The following is a 19,366-nucleotide window of genomic DNA, read 5'->3' as shown; positions in this document are numbered from 1 at the left end:
AAGGGCCTCGACCTAACAACTGTGCAAATCCTCTAAATGCTTCCATTTTACCACGCAATACAGTTTCTCCATCGAATGTAGTACAATTAACGGCAAGAATGTTCCATAGCTGTCAGTTAGAAAGTATATAAACATACTGGAATGAAAATAGAGCTCCCGTGCTACCCTAGGAAGGAATACAAAAATAGTCTGCTACACCAGACATCAAATATAACTAGATGAAGACACTACTCAGGGCGAGGAACCCTGGTTTCAAGCGTTGCTCGCTTTTAGCAGTCATTGCGATATGCTTTCTGTTCATCTTCATGCGTGCAGATTCCGCTTCTCAAAGGCGGTCGACGAGATATGAAGAAGATCTATTGTTCTCGTCGGGAAACTCTACATATGCTTATTTTCAGCGCAAAGTCAAGGAATTGCATGACAATAAACCATTCTTCTCCTTGGAGAACATGCTACCCTCATGGATGCTGTCAACTCACACTGCTAGAGAGAAAAGAGTCCTTTTAAACTGGGATAAGAGTTCCGGCTTTGACCAATGTGCTATGCTAATTAAAGGCCTTTACAACGACCCTAATTGGGATAATATGGCCATCACTATAGATCATGATAACGCTACAATCAACGATGAGGTGTTCCAGATGTCTGCTGAACGTGTAAGGCTGTACAACCACTGCTTCTTGCAGAATAGTTATGATATAAATGAAATGTTTGAGAAGTATCGCATGTATTACACTTCACCTCATGATTACCAAAGGAGAATGTTTCCATTTTTGAGAAAAGTAACAGCCATGGACGGTTACTATATATATCCTACCATAACAAACCTACGTACAGGAGAAGTACAGACTGGTCCTATAGCAGATATGAGCTACCAGGAATTCAACTCTAATTTTATCGCTCACTGGAAGAATGAAGCGAAAGGCAGAGGCATCGTGGTCACTGCTAGTGTTAATGATTGCAGATTCTTGCGTTCTCAGTTTTTTGTATGGAAAGAGCTAGGTAACACATATCCAATTCAAGTGGTCACTAAGGGTAAAGAAATGCCACCAGAACTGATAGCTAAAATCAAAGAATATGCAACTGAGGCAGACCAAGAGGTTTACATAGTAGACTTGCAAAATGTGTTAGATCCAAATTATGCTGAAAAATATATCGAAAATTTCCATAACAAATGGTACGCAGCAATGTTTAATACCTTTGAAGAAGCAATCCTTGTCGACGCTGATGTTGTGTCTTATGTTCACCCAGATGAGTATTTTGAATCGGCTGATTTCAAGAAAACAGGTCTTAAACTATGGAGAGACAGAGATATCCCAGATATCCACGTGCATATATACTGCCTAAACATGGCACCATATTTCTTACCATCTAAAGAAGAACATAGAACTCTCGGTACTACTCTAAAGTATAGACTTGAGGAGGAATCATTAAAGGATGCAGGCACATCTGAAGCTGACGGCTTACATAAATTCTTTTTCGAGAAGTCAGGCTCTATTGTTGATAGTGGTCTTGTTGTATTCAACAAGAAGAAGAAATTACATTCCCTAATTATTTCAGAGTTTTTTCATACCGATGCCAAGTTCAAACCATGCACATATGGTGATAAGGAAATTTTCATGCTTGGAGCTTACAGTGCTGGTGTAGACTATTCATTGGACCCTGAGGCTGCTGTGATCATAGGCCCAATCAGAGAGTCAACAAATAAGAAGTTTAACTCCATTTGCTCAGCTCAAATGGGCCATACCAATGGCCGTGGCAAACTGCTGTGGTCCAATGGTGGGTTACAAGTGTGTAAGAACCCAAACTTTGCCAAGGATGACTTTGAGAAAGATGTTAAATTCATGAGTAATAATTATGGTACACTTGAAGACACAGAGAAGTACTACAAGTCTAACCTATCTATTGATGGGTTCATATCGCCCAATGTACCAAACCTCAAATTCCAACAGCAACCTGCCTGTCACCACTATATGTACTGCGTACATATGCCTGTCGATGGCGAAGATATGGGAGAGTTGGTTCGTTTCGATCAAGAACAGAGAGAAAGAGTTAACAAAATTTCGAACGTATGGAACTCTGTCAAGATCAATCTATAATTATCATGTGAATAATACACAACCTCTATCCTCTCTAAATAACAACTGTAATACGTAAAGTTTAACAATATAAGTGTCTAAAAAAAACACACAAATAATGTTACCAAATACAAATTCACTAAATAGATAGGAGTCGCCATATCATACGCCAATCTGTATGATAATCTCCTTTCCATTATATGAACTATTATGTAAATCATCACGGACGCCAGGCCCTAACAAACTAAGATTGCAACTTCTCTAACAAGCAATTTCCACTGCAGTTCATCTCAGGATTTGCTACTTTGAAACGTCCGAAGTTCCTTGGTGATTCACTGCAAGTACAAGGACCCTTGTCATCGTTGCTCAGAGACTCAAACCTTTTCTGCGTGTCTCTGTCTCTTGACTAACAACTGAATGCTACAAGGATTTGCACAATGCATTTCGAAAAACTAGGAACAGCGAAGCTTTCGTAAGGATGCCAAGCTGCTAATAACAACATTCACATAGTTCAACAATGGATTGGTGATGGTGACCTTTGAAGGGAACTATTCTCATTTGCAAACAGGGACCCAATTCCTAATATATAACGTTTGTCTTCTATACAAAGAAGCTGGATAGCACGAAGGCTAGTTTCAGTATATAGAGCTACCAGTTCAAGCCTACATACATTTGCAGATATGAAGCCCATGAATTACAGGGCCAGGAAACAGTTTGGTAGGCGGGCCGTACTCACTGTTGTGGTTATTTTTGTGCTTTTATATCTGAGCTCTTCATCATCCTCTCCTAAGGCAGGCAACCATGTATCTGACAAGGATGCAGTTGATGACCCATTCAGGATGCATTATGAATTTGGTCTGTATCCTGCAAGCACATTTTCTCCATTCAGCTATATAAATACAAGGATAATGAAGCTGAAAGAAGAGAAGGATGACCCCAAGAAGGCCGGTAAGAAGACCCGCACTGAATCAGAGGAGGACAAAATATTATTGAACTGGAACAAGGGCTCCAGGTTTGATCAATGCCGACTATTGGTGAAAGGTTTCTATACAGATGAGAAGTGGAACAATATGAATCTGGTCTACGCTTGGTCTAGTAAGGACTATATGGAGAAGACAGCACAGTTTGCAGGCGAGTGTATGAGAATATACAACTATTGCTTCTTTGAAGGTGATGTTAATCCTCGGGAACTATTCAAAAAGCTTGATCTACAAGCAACTGATGCTTATGACTTCCAGAAAAGGATGTTCTTCTTTTTGAAAAACGTAACACAAGAGGATAGCGACTACTTGTACCCAACTATAAAAAATGTCCGCACTGGCGAAGTTGTCAGTAAACCAAAGACCAAACAAAGTCCACAAGAGTTTAACTCGAACTTCTTTGCTAACTGGAGAAAAATTGCATCTGGCAGAGGAATTGTACTATCTGCAAAACCTGATGATATTGATATGCTGCGGCAACAATTAAGCGTCTGGAAAGAACTAGGAAACAAATATCCAATCCAGGTGGTTCATAAAGGTGGAGAATTAACCAGGGATAATGAAATATCATTGAAGCAGTTTGCAGAGGAGACAGACCAAAATATATATATTGTGGATGCGGGTCCTGTCCTTGATAAAAATTTTGCGGATGAGCATATAACCAAGTTCCACAATAAGTGGGTAGGTGTACTATTCAATACTTTTGAGGAATATATTATGGTAGATGCTGATACTGTACCTTTTATCTCAGCTGAAGACTTCTTCGAATCTGAGAACTTCAAGAAATCAGGAATGAGAATGTGGAGAGACAGAACGCTTACCAACAGACATATCCGTGAACATTGCCCAGATCTTGCCTTGAAACTTGAGCCATCCTTGGAGGAACATAGAATCTTAGGAACTACACTAAGATTTAAGTTATTAGATCCAGACTTAAAGCAAGAAAAGACATCTGAAGAGAGAGCTTTCAACCAAATGAGAACTAACTTGGCACTTCACCATGTGGATAGTGGATTAGTAGTCATAAACAAGAAAGAGAAACTGCATAGCTTATTGCTATCAGAATTCTTTCAAAACCACGCCCTATTCAGAAGATGCAGTTACGGTGACAAAGAGTTGTTTTGGTATGCTGCCTTCTCTGCAAATACAGATTATGTTATAGAGCCCGAAGATGCTGCAACTATCGGTAAGTTAGAATATTCCGAAAAGGATAGAAGATACAGCATTTGTGCCATCCAAATGGCCCATACAGATTCGAATGATCAACTACTTTGGACTAATACTGGCTTAAGAAACTGTAAAATACCTGAAGTAGCTAAGAAGGACTTCGATGAGAATCCAAAGATGATGACCGAGAAATATGGAAGTCTTGAAGTAATGAAGATATCATATCACGCACCTTTGCAAATAGATGGTTATTTGATTCCTGATCCAGAAGAACATGAATGGCAACAAACACATGTTTGTGCTGACTACACATACTGCGGTTTTGTCGATGAACTGAATATAGGCTACAGCAAGGCTAAAGTACATGAGTTTTCGGATGAGGAGAAGAAGAGATTGAATAAAATATCCAAAATATGGAACAATGCTGATGTCAACAAAGAGAGAAATAGAATTGGTGTATAGTGATAGGTGAACCCATAAAAGCTACCGCTATAATTTCCTACCAACCTCTGTAGATAAATAAAATAAACACTTGTAAAAAAAAATATCGAAAAGCAACAATCATATAACTAATAATAAAAAATAGGAGGCGAGAATATTAATTGATAATGAATGAAACCTTTGATAAACAAAGCAATCAAACATACTGCCTTGAGGATTAGCTTTAAGAATGAAACTACTAATTATATTAAAAGCATCGCAAAATGTAGAAAGCTTCAAGCGAATTTTTAGAGAAGTTATAGGGGATGGAACAAGTGAACAGGAATGTCGTCACTTTCCAAAAAGGAGTAACTTACATAGTCAATCGTCATATATTTCATATGATTCAACTTGAAGACTCCCATTAAGTGAAATTTATAGGAGACGAGTGATTTTCATAAAAAACTGGAGAAATTCGAATTTTCCTTTTCGATGTTTTTTTTGTCAAAAAGAAAGAAACGTAGAATCGATGAGCTCATCGCTCAACATTGACACATGGGCTCATCGAAGAATATATAAATGGATTATGACTTCTAAGATTTAAATGCGAGGTTTTGTATTAACTTTGATACAAGACCATAGACTATTTACAAAGACACAAGGATGACCATTGCTACAGACGCATGCAACGAACATAGACTGAAAGTGTACAGAGAGATCAAGGCTAATGAAGAGCACTTGAACTCTCTAGACCACGACGGTTCAAAAGTCACATTTGTTGTTGATCAAGAAATACCAGAACCCGATGAGAATTTGAGGGTGTTTTACTTTGACATTGACAATTGTCTGTACCCATCATCCACAAGAATCCATGATCTTATGCAGATTGCGATTGTCAACTATTTTGAAAAGCAACTTGGCCTAGACAAAGTTCATGCTGAAGAATTGAACAGAACTTACTATAAACAATACGGGCTAGCCATCAGGGGTCTAACCTTACACAATGGGATAGATCCCATGGATTATAACACATTGGTCGATGATGCGCTTCCTTTGCAACATATATTGAAACCAAATCTGAAACTTCGCGAGACGTTGATAAGACTAAGAGAATGTGGTAAAATCGACAAGTTGTGGCTCTTCACCAATGCTTACAAGAACCACGCTTTAAGATGTGTTCGTTTACTCGGTATTGCTGATTTATTTGATGGTATAACTTACTGTGACTACAACCACGCTGAGTCATTGATATGTAAGCCTGATCCTGCTGCGTTCGAAAAAGCCAAACGTGAGAGTGGCCTAGGTGATTTCAAGAACGCGTACTATGTGGATGACAGTGGAAGCAATATCAAAACAGGCCTTTCGCTTGGCATACCCAAGTGTGCACACCTGGTGGAGGACAAAGTGCTTGATGTGCTGGGGAAGACTCCCGAAGGTAGCATTGTCATCAAGGATATCACTGATTTAGACAAGGCTTTCCCTGAGCTATTCCAGATCAATTAGTTCTAATAGATAATTGGGATATAATAACAATATTTTCTGTTTTTTTATAAATTTATGTATCAGTTCTCATTTTTTTATTATTTGCCAATAGATAATAATCACCGCACAATCTAAGAGAGTAAAAGAATAAACAAACCAAAAAATAAACCAATGAGAGGACTTTGCGTTATATTTTTATCATCAACGTCTATAACTTATGTTAGAATTGAGGCAGAGAGGCTTGATATTTAATACACCACCTGCTGCCTGATATAATTAGAAAAAAAAACCCATGTAATGGTACAACATCCATAACAATTTGGAATTAAGAAATATGAATTAAAGTGTGGCCATTTATTCTCAGTTCTTTTGGACCTTCTTTTGTTTAGCGACGGCGTATGATAGACCAGAAGCAAAACCAATGAAGATGGACATGATGGATAGGAAGTTTCTTGGAGCGTCGAAGAAGATCAAACCAGCAAGTGCGATTGGCAACTTGTTCAAAGCACCAACCATAGAGTAAGTGGTAGAAGAAGTTGCACGAACACACCAACCGGAACAGTAGGAGATACCGACGGAGGTCATACCGGAAATGATCATTGCCGACAATGACTCACCGCTGAAGTTTTGGGCCAAGTTCTCTGAGGACCAGTCTTCACTTAGGAAGGAGAAACCCAAAAGGATTGGTAGAGCCAAAGCGTTATTGTAGAACATGGTGTCGTAATCCTTGAAGTTTGTCAACTTGATTCTCTTTCTCATGATCAAAACGAAAGATGCAGAACAGATACAGTTCAAGAACATCCAGTAGTATTCTGGGGATAGAATAGAGTTGTTAGCCAATGGTTGTGCTATCTTTGCAGCTTGTTGGTCACCTAAGGAAGCGACCACAGAGGACAAGACCATTAGAATGAAAGAGCTCAATTCCATTGGGGTAACAGAGCCACCGAAGAAAAGAACCTCACCATAAGCAATTAGGATGATGGTCAAGTTCTTGAAAATAGTGTAGATAGGAACTGGCATGTACTTCAAGGCCTTTGCGGAGGTGAAGATCATAAACACCAGCAAAAAGGAGATTGGCAACCAGTTTTTAACATCGATTAAGTTCAAAGGACGGTACTTGGCGTAACCAAACATCTTTAGAACCATCAAACACATAGTACACACAAGAGATTGTGCGAACAACATAACAAAAAACATGTTGAAACCATCAGTGTTCACCACAAACTTGTTTGTAACAGTCATAAGAATAGAAGACGCACAGTAACACAGAATGGACACAGGTCCAGAGTTGGCGATAGACCCACTGTTACCGATCCTAGACTTCAATTCAGACATTGTTTTTTTTTTTTTTGAGTTGGGCTGTTTTATCTACTATGCTTTCCTAATACCAATCCTAAAACATAAAACAACCTTCAAATATGAAACTAATGCAATGTTTATTCATTAAATACTACTGTCTTCATGCGTCCTAGAAGCTGTCCTTGCTTGTTGGTGTTGTTTCTTTGAAACTTTTTTTCTCTTCGAAGTTAGATATAAACAGAAACCTCCGCACAACCACTTCCGCACTCTAAATTTAATACATTTTTTCAGAAGGCATCTCAGTTGCCTTCCCAGAAACACCCGTAGCACTGCACCCAATTTGCCCAAAGAAGAAAATTACGCGTATACTAAATAGTAATACCATACGTGAACAAATCACATGAGAATATACGTATGACACTACCACTTAAACCAAAGTATCCGCCGGCCCCTCTGTCTGTGCTGGTATATCTGCTAGTACTTACAGATGGGCGGCGTGGAAGCTAGCTGCATAAATCAGACATTGGCTCTTTTCAATTCGGTGATGTAACGGATAATGTTCAACAGTTGTCTGGGATAGTGGCCAATTGACATTCTAGGTGTGGTCTCCCTTCCATTTCCTCGAATATTCTTGGAATACTGCAATTGGAAAGTTGTATTATGAGCCCCAGCACTATAATAACGACCCTACTGTATTCACAATTATCTTATCTTGTGAATCAGAGCCTATTAAATTACCAAAACTACCTTTCCATATGCTGCTGAAGTCAACTAAAATTGACAGATCATATTTCGGAGTTAATTAATTTATCACCCGCCCCAGCTTTTTTTTGGGATTGGATATACAAACCTTTGTAACACAGACACACACACTATTTAAAGAGGATGACTACACAACTTGACGACTTAAAATTGCAATCCAAGTGGTTTAGTACAAACAATAACATAGCAAATGGAAGCTGAAACTAAAGTGGTCTATAGCCATGATGTCAAGGGTAACTTTGTGCGATTACCGATTGAATTGGTTGATGCTGTTGAGGCGGCGAACATCCAGGTGCAGGATGTTAAGGTAAAACTGCATGGCAGCGAGCTGTTGACTCTTGGGTGGGATGGTTTCGAAACTACTACTAATGGTACTGTTGAGATCAATGCTTCGCTGGCGAAGCTGTACTCGCTGAAGCCGGGCCAGATCATAACTACTAGCATAGCCAAGTTTACTGATGAAGATGTCGCCATTGAAGTGCACTTGGAGCCAAATTCATCCTATGACTGGGATATAATTGAAGGGAATAGTCGGTTGATTCAGGACAGTATTCTCTTCCAGACTCGTGCAGTGACTCTACAGAAACCATTCATATGCTACCTCGATAGTATGATAGCTACATTCAAAGTCACAAGGATAGTACCTGAAAATGTAAAGACAGTTAAACTAACAGATGGTACATTGGTAGTTGTGGCACCTAAATTAAACACAAAATCAAAACAGAAACTAAAGAATAGTGTGCCCGAAAAATGCAAGAGGTTGGTTAAAAGTCGATTATGTGAACAACAGGAGAACCTAGAGGGACTCACAGTGATAATTCGAGGTGAACCTGAGAAGGAGAGTGAGTACGGCTGTATATCAGTTAAAAGAAAGTTACACGTCAAGAATAAAGACCCGTACTTGAGACAAATCCCAGTAAGAGTTTGTTATAGCGATTTGGTTGCTCAAGAACATGTACTGATAGCGCCTTTAGTGTGGCAATGCCTTGCATTAACTGCTGCCAACAACGAGCTATTTGAATTGTGGATAAATACCATTAATGTTCAAGTAGCATCCAGTCCTGAAGATATTACTTTGATATTTAGACCTTTTGGCTCTAATCAACATCACCATACCTCGGAGAGTAAGAAGAAATCGGAGATATCACAACTACTGGACCAATTAAAGGGCTCATTAATCGCTACAGACTTGGTGTTAACTAAGCAACAATGTGTACTTGAGATCAAATCAAATAACGGTGAAAAAGTGCCTGTTGTGGATCTCAAGGACTTGAGCCACCCTTTAGAGAAGTTTTTATATTTGAATTCTGAGCCTAAGGATATATCCTTGCCTCCGGATGTGCTCCATTTTTCGCAGTTACATGATTTTGGAGATATTAACGTTGAGCCTATCCAATCTGTGTTAGAGGTACTAGAGGAGCAGTTGCTCGCGCCTCTGAATCCCGCACCTGCATTCTTAGTAGAAGGGGAATCTGGAATGGGCAAGACAATGCTTTTCAAGTACTTGCAACGCCGTCTCGCCACACAGAACCAACTGAATGTCATGTATATAGATTGTAATGATTTACTCAAGTATTCGTCGTTTGAGAAGTTACGCAGGTTTTGGGGTGGCATTATTAGCAGCTGCTATTGGACGCAACCGGCGGTGATACTGATGGACAATGCGGATTCTGTGTTTCCCACCACCAAGAGCGATGACGCACAGCAACAGGCACAAATGCAAAGTCCACATAGCCTTGGCAATGTGGCGAGACAAACGCTTGTGTACCTAGTGGAGACGCTAACCCACATGAACACAAAGTCGCGAGGGTGTGTCCGAGTTGTGCTGGGTGCCGCTAAGAAATACTCTCTGGACGCCATGTTCTTCGACACCCACTTTGTCTGTGAAACATATTCACTAAAGGCACCAAACCGGGACCAAAGGGCGATGTATTTACAAGGATTCTGTGGTACACATGGTGAGGGCAATACCAGCGCCTATGGACTATGCTTGGATTCTAGGTTAGACTGGGCCGACATTGCTGCCGAGACCGAAGGGTTCTCAGTTCGTGACCTAAAGATGTTCAGCGAGATGCTGTACTACAGGACGGTCATGGCACAGCGATTGTCACAGGATGGCTCTGGCCTGGTAGACCAAGTGGTGCTCGATTCGTGTGTCAAAGACTTCACGCCGTCGTCGCTAAGAGGTGTGCAATTGACGAAGGGCACCGGGGTTCGCTGGGACAGCATCGGTGCGTTACAAGAGGCCAAGCAGATCTTGCTGGAGACGTTAGAGTGGCCCACGCGGTACGCGCCCGTGTTTGCGAAGTGCCCCTTGAGGCTACGGTCGGGGTTACTACTGTACGGGTACCCGGGCTGCGGTAAGACGCTACTAGCGGGTGCTGTGGCACACCAGTGTGGTCTAAACTTCATCTCTGTGAAGGGGCCTGAGATCCTGGACAAGTACATTGGTGCGAGCGAGCAGAACGTCCGTGAGCTGTTTGAGCGTGCGCAGAGCGTGCGCCCTTGCGTACTGTTCTTTGACGAGTTCGATGCCATAGCACCCAAGCGTGGCCACGACTCCACTGGTGTCACTGACCGTGTGGTGAACCAGCTGCTTACGCAAATGGACGGTGCGGAGGGCCTCGAGGGTGTGTACGTGCTGGCGGCGACCAGCCGCCCTGACCTGATCGATGCAGCGCTGCTGAGACCCGGCAGACTGGACCGCAGTGTGCTCTGCGACATGCCCGATGAGTCAGCGAGGTTGGACATCCTGCGCGCGATCACACGGGAACAGCCCGGCGGGGCCACGCAGCTCCGCGTAGCCGCTGACGTTGACCTCGCAGAGATTGCACGCGGCACCCGGGGCTTCTCGGGTGCCGACCTGCAATCGCTGTGCTACAATGCGTACTTAAAGGCTGTGCAGAGGCAGCTCGCACATGTGAGCACCACGCCTACAGCGGAGCAGAAGGCCACAGACCACATGGAATACGTTGTGCTCCCTGGGAATGACACCACGATCACTGCAGATCAGATCCGTAAGATTGTCGCGGGCAGAAAGGGGTACGAGGCCGTGAGTGACTATCCCAATGGGACCAGTGGAAGCAGTGAAAATAGCGCACAGAACCCTGATATCCAGGCGGCTGATTTGCAAGAGGCACTGCAAGAGACAAAACCGAGCGTGTCCGCTACGGAATTAGCACGGCTCCGCACTGTGTACGCGAATTTCGCGAGCGACCGCACGGGCGAGATGCCTGCCCCACACACCGACCCCGCTGACATCGGCACGAAACTCTCGCTTATGTAGTCCTAAATAAACTCCACCTGTCTAATTCTAGTTCCAAGTCCCCACGTTTACCCAATCAACACAGATCTTTCGCTTTTTTACTCCAAACAGAATTATGCGTACAAAGCCTTTGCATTACTACAATATTACTACAAGACAAAGATCAAAAGTCGAAAGAGCTAAAAGAAAGAAAGATAGAGATAAAAATACGTCATTTTAACCAATTACCCGGCCCCCAATTATTAATTTGCTCTTCCTTTTGTTCGCACAGTGCAGTGTGTGCACGCTGGGGAATGGGTGTTCCGGTGTTCCCCAATCAGCGTGCGGGATACAAACAGGAAGGGACGAACCTCCCCCTCCCCGCGCTATTCTCTGTGCGTGAAGATACAACTACACAGTTGGGTACTGCCCTCCCTCTCTTTGCGAAAGCTAAAAGCCTTTCCTGTAACAAGTTCATTGTTTTTATCTTTCATGACAAAATTGGTAACACCCTCTACGTTTGCTGTACTTGCTGTACTTGCTGTACTTGCTGTACTTGCAGTGCATGGTACGCTGGCTGACACTATCTGCTTTGGGAGCTCTTTTTAAGACTTCGCTTGAGACTTCACTTGAGACCTTGGGAGACTTCGCTGATCCCTTCCCTTTTTTCTGTGTTGTAGGAAGGACTTGCGCAAAAAAATTTGTTTCTGCTTATCACTCATATATAATAATAATGGGATAGTTCTTGTATTGGAAACCTCATCGCATCTTAAAAAGGAAGATCAAACTTAGCCTGTATCTAGAAGTCCCTTGTTGTAAAGGGTATTCAGCTCTTGAGAGATTGCTATCCTGATAACAAATATCTTGCGATGACAGTGGCTACCGAAAAGACTCCTCACAAGAGTTCTTCGATGTTTAAGTTGTTCAGCAACAAGCTGAGAGGTAACAACGACTCTACACCTGCCGCTGCTCCAGCACCCGTTCCAACTAAGAAGCTTACGAAAGCGCATACCTCGGCCCACATTTCCAGGAGCGCCTCCACCAACACCCCGCATCCACTTAGAAATGGTGTCACCGGTATCCCCTCGGCCTCGCCGGCTCCCAGACAAATGACCAGGAGAAGCACTGGTGTAACTCCAACTATGGTGAAGTCTTCTAAGCAATTGAGCACGCTCACTGCACACAACTCTAACCCCTTCAGGAACAAGAACGGGACGATATCGTCGGCGAGTCACACTCACAACGGGCCTACGAACTCACAGCATATGGTGTACAACCCATATGGGATAAACAACAGGCCTACGGAGACGCAGTCGTCGGTGAGAGGGTCCTCTTACAGTAGGCATGGGTCCGGCTCACACATCTCGAGCGGGTCCGCCTCGTCTACCAACAACAACACAGACCTGAGCTTCTATATGCACGACGGTGATAACAAGATCAGGATGCTGCCGTTGCCCATCGCTGACCCCAACGAGTTTTTGCCGGACGATATCAAGCAAGTCAGCATACACTTGTCTGACAATTTCAGCTTCGATAAGGACAACAAGACCATCGGGTCCGGTGGGTCCAGTGAAGTGAGAATCGTCAGATCCAACTACCGCTCGAAAGATGTTTACGCTTTGAAGAAGCTAAACATGATCTATGATGAGACGCCAGAAAAATTCTACAAGAGATGCTCGAAGGAGTTCATCATAGCCAAACAACTCAGTAATAACATTCATATAACATCAACCTTCTATTTGGTCAAGGTGCCTACGACTATTTATACTACCAGAGGTTGGGGCTTCATCATGGAATTGGGTTCCAAGGACTTGTTCCAACTCATGGAGAAGTCAGGATGGAAAAACGTTCCCCTTCATGAAAAATTCTGCTTGTTCAAGCAAGTCGCACAAGGCGTCAAGTTTTGCCACGATAACGGGATCGCACACAGAGACTTGAAGCCAGAGAACGTGCTTTTGTCCAAAGACGGTGTCTGTAAACTAACAGATTTCGGTATCTCGGATTGGTACCATAAAGAGAACGAAGACGGAACCATCGAGGTGAAACAGAATGCAGGAATGATCGGCTCCCCACCATACGCACCACCGGAGGTCATGTACTGGGATGCCAAAAAGAAATACCCAACATCAATGCAGAAACCTTACGACCCTTTGAAACTAGACTGTTACTCACTCGGAATAATATTTATTACTTTAATCAACAATATCATACCTTTCTTCGAATCCTGCAACATGGACCCCAAGTTCAGAGAATATGAGAACTCTTACAACAACTTCATACGGTACCAGAACAAGAACTTCAGACAAAAGGGCACTTACAAGCCCGGTCCCGGAAGTGAGTACATGCTTGCGCGCAGATTTAAGAATGCCGATGCGAGCAGAGTGGCTTGGAGGCTTGCTGACCCTGACCCTGAGACTCGTTATACTATGGAAGACTTATTCAACGACCCATGGTTTCAATCGGTTGAGACCTGTGTTGACGTCAACGATGTCAATTTGGTAAGACACCCACAAATTAAGAAGACGAGCTCAGAAGGTATCAATTTGGTCAATGCAGCTGACGCACACCCGATCCCCTCCCCCATGGTAGGTACCGATACCAACGGTGGCTTGCACTCCGACTCCGAAAACCCAGCTGGTACACATACCACTGAAGAGTCAGTGGAGACACCCAAGCCAGCAAGCATCAGAGAATTGCACAAGCCTAGATCAATGGTTGATATCGCTGAGTCACCAATGAAGAAAGCTGCAACTACGCCGCTGTTCACATTAGACGAGGAGGCCAAAGAAGAACGTGATCACGAACAAGAGACGAATACTACTGCAGAGGCTGACAATGAAAAAGCCCAGACAGTGCCGACCAGTGCTGTCGACACCAACGAATTCGCATCCAAAGAGAATGCAACAACTACTGATAACGACAATGTAAATACGAAAGCCACGACGGCCGATCCTACTACGCAACAGGGTGCAGAGATAACGGAAACGGGGTCAATTGCCGGATCCATATCGGCGTCCATATCGGCGTCCATTACGGCATCCATGTCGGGCTCCGTTTCAGGAGCAGCTACGGCTCCTATACCCAGAAGAGACCCAAGCAACAGATCAATACACTCTAATGCAACAAGTACAGGAACTGCAGGCAGAAAGAAAAAGGTTGTGCACCACCACATGGAAGTACCAGGTAGTGCATTCCAGATATAGATAGTTTTTATTTTTAAGTTTTTTTTTCCTAAAAACGTTTTCCTTTTCTTTTTCATTTCATAATATCGCACTGCCATTTTTTCTTTTTTCTTTTTTTATTTTCTCTTCTGTATCTATTTCTCTATTTATATTAATTTTTTTATAGCATGCACTAATACATTCAGTTATGACAAAGAGCAAATACGTTCCACTCCCACTCCGAATGTTCTTATGAGCTGTCTAGAACATTAGTAATTTGCCAAGCTTTTTTTTTTTTACAAAACTACTTAAACTATAAATAGACATTGCAGTATGACAATCTATCAGCCTCCCCACAGTACCGTAATGGTGATGAGCCTGAGGAGCCTGATGAGCCCGATGGGATATTTTTCTTTTTTGCGTACAACTCCTATAGCTTTATGCCTGCTTACTGCTGAAGTGCATCTCGGAATAACTGTGCACTGTACTACCAGATATGTCCGCAACAACGTATAGTACCAAGTACCAACCCTCATCCCTCTCTCACCCCCCTCGCTCTGCATTGCGGGAACATAGCCGCAGTGGCATCACAGATCTCAAGTAAATGTCATTCTGTGATGCTGTGCCACGTAGAAACAGTGGACCCCTCTTTGCCTACAGAGAAACAATGGAAGGCTACGTACTGGCAAAAGCAAGATCTTCCCTTCCCTTTGTCCCAGTATTATGCAGTACAAGTAAAAAGAAATTGCCACCATCCCTTGACCCTCCTCACTGCCTGTTTTCTGTGTCATGTCTTGCAACACAATGACAAAAACGGAAGACAAAGCTTGCGATCCCTGTCACACTACGGCACTTCTTTCCTTACAACAGCGACTTTACATGCCTTTAGGCTCATCCCCCCCATTGCTCAGACCATACCATAGTCACCATCGCCACAGAGATTACCCCGCAGGCCTTATCTAGGTTGCGGAAAAAAGGGAATTTCTAAAGTAGAAAGTTTTTATACGTATTTTCACAGAAACCAGCGCACAATAATCAGTTCAACTCCCCCCCCTACCTCTGTACTCTCTATTATAGTGATCTTGTAACCTTCTGTCTCCCTGCCTTTTCCATTTTTCACCATGTCAGAAAACATCGTACATCCGATACAATGCTGCCCAACTTCTCTGATAAAGTACCCAAGAGGATAGTGAATTTGATTATTAGTAAATAGAGAAATGCCTATCCCACAGAAACTACTGCACCCAATTCCTTGCTCTGCGATTACCACTAAGTCCACACTTTGGAAAAAAAAAAGTAAAAATTACTGCATACTCTAGATCAGCGACTGTGTACTCTTGGCTTTCTTTTTTTTTCGCCATTTCTTCAAAATTCTACCCCTTCTCCCATTCCTATAAATACCAGGGCGAATCACCAGAAATTCCCCTTTTAGCCGCCCATTCCTCTTTCTAAAACAGATCTGTAGATCTAGCCGCCAAACACTTTTTACAACAATCTTGAGAACAAAACCAATTGCATTTTGCATATCTAATAGTACCACTCCGATAACCTATCAGAATATTAAAATCCTCTGATTATGCTCACGAATACTGTTGCAGCCAAGGTTGTAGTGGGCCTGATGGTGATAGTGTGTCTTGGGTACTACAACTACCATCACGCATACAGCAACTTGTACAACTACCGCTCAGATACTTCTACCGCACTCCCGGCGGACTCCGTGCTGAGCAAAGCGGATGTGTCCCATGACACCACCGCTTATACCAAGTTCCCAAACAATGTGGTGGAGGACTTCCACTCCACTAAAGCAGACACTGTGCGAAGCAACTCGGGGAAGTTGCTGGACCTCGCACGCAGAATATACTACAAGTACAAGTTCGACACTTCCCCCAAGTGGATGGACAAGTACACTTTGAAGAAGAACCTGCTGCGATACAGCGCAGGCCCCAAGAAGGGAGAGCCCATTCCAGCGATAAGCAACCTGGGCTTTTACGACTTCGATCCCAGGATGACGTGGTCTGTGTACTTGCACCATTTCTTGAGCACCGCGACGGATGACTACGAAGACGATGGTGAACAAGTGCAGTTTTCGTGGTATGACTGGACAGACTTCCATGAAGTGAATAACATGCTTGCGGCCTCCGTGTCGTCCTTGCCTTGCAACTTCGTCCTGGAGTCCGCCTTTGACAGAGAGTACATTGAGATGATCGAGGAAGAGAACGGCGAGCCATTGTTCAGTTACGATAGGAAGAAATACTCGCAGGCATCTTGGTACAAGATGGAAAGAAAGAAAGCAGACTTCCACAGAAGAAACAAGATAAGCGATTACTGCGAGCCCTTCAACATTGGGAAACATTTCGGTGTAAATAGCTCTACCTTAGCTGGTGTCGATCTAACACAAGATGTATTCTCAAGAATGCAGCCTCCTTTCTACATTAAGAAGCCTTGGGACAATCTAAGACCCGAAGTGTTCCAATTACAAGCCAGAATCTACATGTGGTCTACTTTACAGCCTCCATTGTCCATAACGATACTAGATGGTATGAACAATTCATTCCAGATACCAATCAATCAAACTAGTAGATTAAATTTGGCACAGAATGGTATGCTACAAAATTTTGTGAATAATAGAACTGAAGAGAAAATAGAACAGATGAAGAAGGCAAAATGGCAACAAGATCCTAATGATATAGACGTTGAATTTGATCATATAGAACTATTTGAGAAATTTGTAAACGATGATAGGATACAGAAATACAAAGTCAAGATCCCTGGTACCAATAAACATGCACTTCAACATGACGAATTCATTGAGTTGAAAGAGGAAGATTTTGACTTCGATGTTAAGTCCAAAATATCTGAACTAGAAGAATTAGAAAGAGAAGGTATGGCAACTAAACAGGATTCAATGTACCTAGATTCCCTTAAATTTTCACTCAATACTCCAGCAGTCCTACAACCGAAATATTTTGCAGAAGCCAGAGGGGTCTTGCAATACAATGGTCTGGGACATCACCGTGATAGGCGGTTTTTCTACGGAGATAATCTAATTCATGATACTCATGAGTACGCCCTGAGATTGAACTCGATGATCAGAACCTTTCAGAAATTTGCCATCGCAAACGGTCTAGTTAGTTGGCTATCTCACGGTACACTGTATGGTTATATGTACAACGGTATGACTTTCCCATGGGATAATGATTTTGATTTACAAATGCCTATCAGACATTTGCATTTGCTTGCACAATACTTCAACCAATCTCTTGTTCTAGAAGATCCAAGGGAGGGGAATGGTAGATATATGATCGATGTCGGTAGCTCTCTCGTTACTCGTTCTCATGGTAACGGACATGGTAATATCGATGCAAGAGTTATTGATATTGATACAGGTATGTACATTGATTTAACGGGTCTAAGTGTTTCTTATAGCCGAATCTCAGATAAACTCAAGTTGCAAATTGGTCATATGATATCAGATCAAAACATTATAGTAGAGCCAAAAGAAGAACCAGTTACCGATCTTGAGTCCTTAAAACAAATACCATTAGGCTTAATGACTCCACTTCAACTATACAATTATTCAACTGCCTTCAAAGAACAATTTTCAAAAGCCGAACTTAGAACTTTGAAGGAAAATGCAGAACGGGAAATCAAAGACTCTAAGGGTAATGGATGGGCTCCCAGGAAACTCAACCCAGCACAAAGATTAGAATTTAATAAACTGATGAAGGCCTACAACTGTAAAAATGAACATTTCTCATTACTAAGTGAACTTTCACCATTAAGAAATACTTTATTTCACAGCGTCCCTGCGCTAATACCGAATCGCTATGTGGACCTGTTGCGACACGAATATAGAGTACCCGCTCAATATGAGTTTACAGTTTTTCAACAAAACGCTTTTATTCCTGAATTTAGATCCTGGCTTACCTATAATGCTATTAGAAAATATGCCAACATCCACCATTGGTATGCAAACCTCAAAAGTATCATAAAGAGCCTGCCTCCAAATATCGTAAAGCAGTTTTTGGGGTTAAGCCTATCTGATGTAAAAACAATGTACGCAAATATGGTCAAATCTCATGATGACGATCTGCTAGCTTTGCAATTTGCTTCATTTGATCTAACATCGTACCGTGTCAAAGAGTTGGGAATTTTATACTCCAAGTTAACACCTATTCTAAAAACCAAGTTGTTAAGAGAGCTCAGAAGAAATGTGGCACCTCATATTAGCTCTCCTGGGAAAGATGCATTCATGTTTAATTATGAAAGGAAACTTTGGAAGAATGTCACAGAATCCATGGATCCGACAGAAGTTCGGATCATTGAAGAATGGGTGATGCTGGACATCTATGACAACATTGTGACCAGGACAGATGACTTGATGAACGAGAAGTATTATCTATTCAATATTTCAGAACCAGTTAAAAATATCGACAGGTCAATTTTTGCAGCTATAAATCCTCAAAATACAACTTCAACTGTATTAGACTTCAATAAAATTGGAACTAACTTCTTCACCAGCAAGGATAAATCTTGGTCATTACGTTCTGACAACATGCTGTTTAGGACTGATGTGAATCTTGTGCCTGGGTTATTTCTAGTCGGGGCTACGAGCCAAAGCTAGGAGATTCTAGCATCTCTATTAGCATTTCGTTTCGATTAAATCTTTTTTTAATTAATAAAACCAATTGGTGTGCTGGCATATCTTTCAATTCGAATTAACTGAAAATACACAAATTCACTTTCCATAAGCTCATAATTTTGATAATTCCAGAT

At 42.2% G+C, this 19,366-nt stretch overlaps 7 protein-coding genes across 7 annotated transcripts; 6 read left to right on the top strand and 1 right to left on the bottom strand.

The window, feature by feature from the left end:
- Positions 1–218: 218 nt before the first annotated feature.
- GVI51_H09163 (alpha-mannosyltransferase) lies at positions 219–2,096 on the top strand (the record flags this gene model as incomplete). The annotated part of the gene is made up of 1 exon (XM_447202.1): positions 219–2,096. One exon carries the CDS (start codon positions 219–221, stop codon positions 2,094–2,096), a length of 1,878 nt encoding a protein of 625 aa, XP_447202.1.
- A 659-nt stretch (positions 2,097–2,755) lies between these two features.
- On the top strand, positions 2,756–4,684 carry GVI51_H09141 (alpha-mannosyltransferase; the record flags this gene model as incomplete). The annotated part of the gene is made up of 1 exon (XM_447201.1): positions 2,756–4,684. The coding sequence occupies one exon, from the start codon at positions 2,756–2,758 to the stop codon at positions 4,682–4,684; it is 1,929 nt and encodes a 642-aa protein (XP_447201.1).
- Positions 4,685–5,305: 621 nt separating this feature from the next.
- Positions 5,306–6,145, top strand: SDT1 (nucleotidase; the record flags this gene model as incomplete). The annotated part of the gene is made up of 1 exon (XM_447200.1): positions 5,306–6,145. The coding sequence occupies one exon, from the start codon at positions 5,306–5,308 to the stop codon at positions 6,143–6,145; it is 840 nt and encodes a 279-aa protein (XP_447200.1).
- Positions 6,146–6,484: 339 nt separating this feature from the next.
- VRG4 (GDP-mannose transporter) lies at positions 6,485–7,459 on the bottom strand (the record flags this gene model as incomplete). The annotated part of the gene is made up of 1 exon (XM_447199.1): positions 6,485–7,459. The coding sequence occupies one exon, from the start codon at positions 7,457–7,459 to the stop codon at positions 6,485–6,487; it is 975 nt and encodes a 324-aa protein (XP_447199.1).
- A 916-nt stretch (positions 7,460–8,375) lies between these two features.
- PEX1 (AAA family ATPase peroxin 1) lies at positions 8,376–11,471 on the top strand (the record flags this gene model as incomplete). Its single annotated transcript, XM_447198.1, has 1 exon — positions 8,376–11,471. One exon carries the CDS (start codon positions 8,376–8,378, stop codon positions 11,469–11,471), a length of 3,096 nt encoding a protein of 1,031 aa, XP_447198.1.
- Positions 11,472–12,298: 827 nt separating this feature from the next.
- On the top strand, positions 12,299–14,632 carry GVI51_H09053 (serine/threonine-protein kinase; the record flags this gene model as incomplete). Its single annotated transcript, XM_447197.1, has 1 exon — positions 12,299–14,632. The coding sequence occupies one exon, from the start codon at positions 12,299–12,301 to the stop codon at positions 14,630–14,632; it is 2,334 nt and encodes a 777-aa protein (XP_447197.1).
- Positions 14,633–16,166: 1,534 nt separating this feature from the next.
- MNN4 (Mnn4p) lies at positions 16,167–19,214 on the top strand (the record flags this gene model as incomplete). The annotated part of the gene is made up of 1 exon (XM_447196.1): positions 16,167–19,214. The coding sequence occupies one exon, from the start codon at positions 16,167–16,169 to the stop codon at positions 19,212–19,214; it is 3,048 nt and encodes a 1,015-aa protein (XP_447196.1).
- Between the last annotated feature and the right edge of the window lie 152 nt (positions 19,215–19,366).

The sequence above is a fragment of the Nakaseomyces glabratus genome, chromosome H (assembly GCF_010111755.1).
Source record: "Nakaseomyces glabratus chromosome H, complete sequence".
NCBI classification, from domain to species: domain Eukaryota; kingdom Fungi; phylum Ascomycota; class Saccharomycetes; order Saccharomycetales; family Saccharomycetaceae; genus Nakaseomyces; species Nakaseomyces glabratus.
The sequence above is the reverse complement of the archived record's forward strand: the minus strand, read 5'-3'. Positions and strand labels throughout refer to the sequence as shown.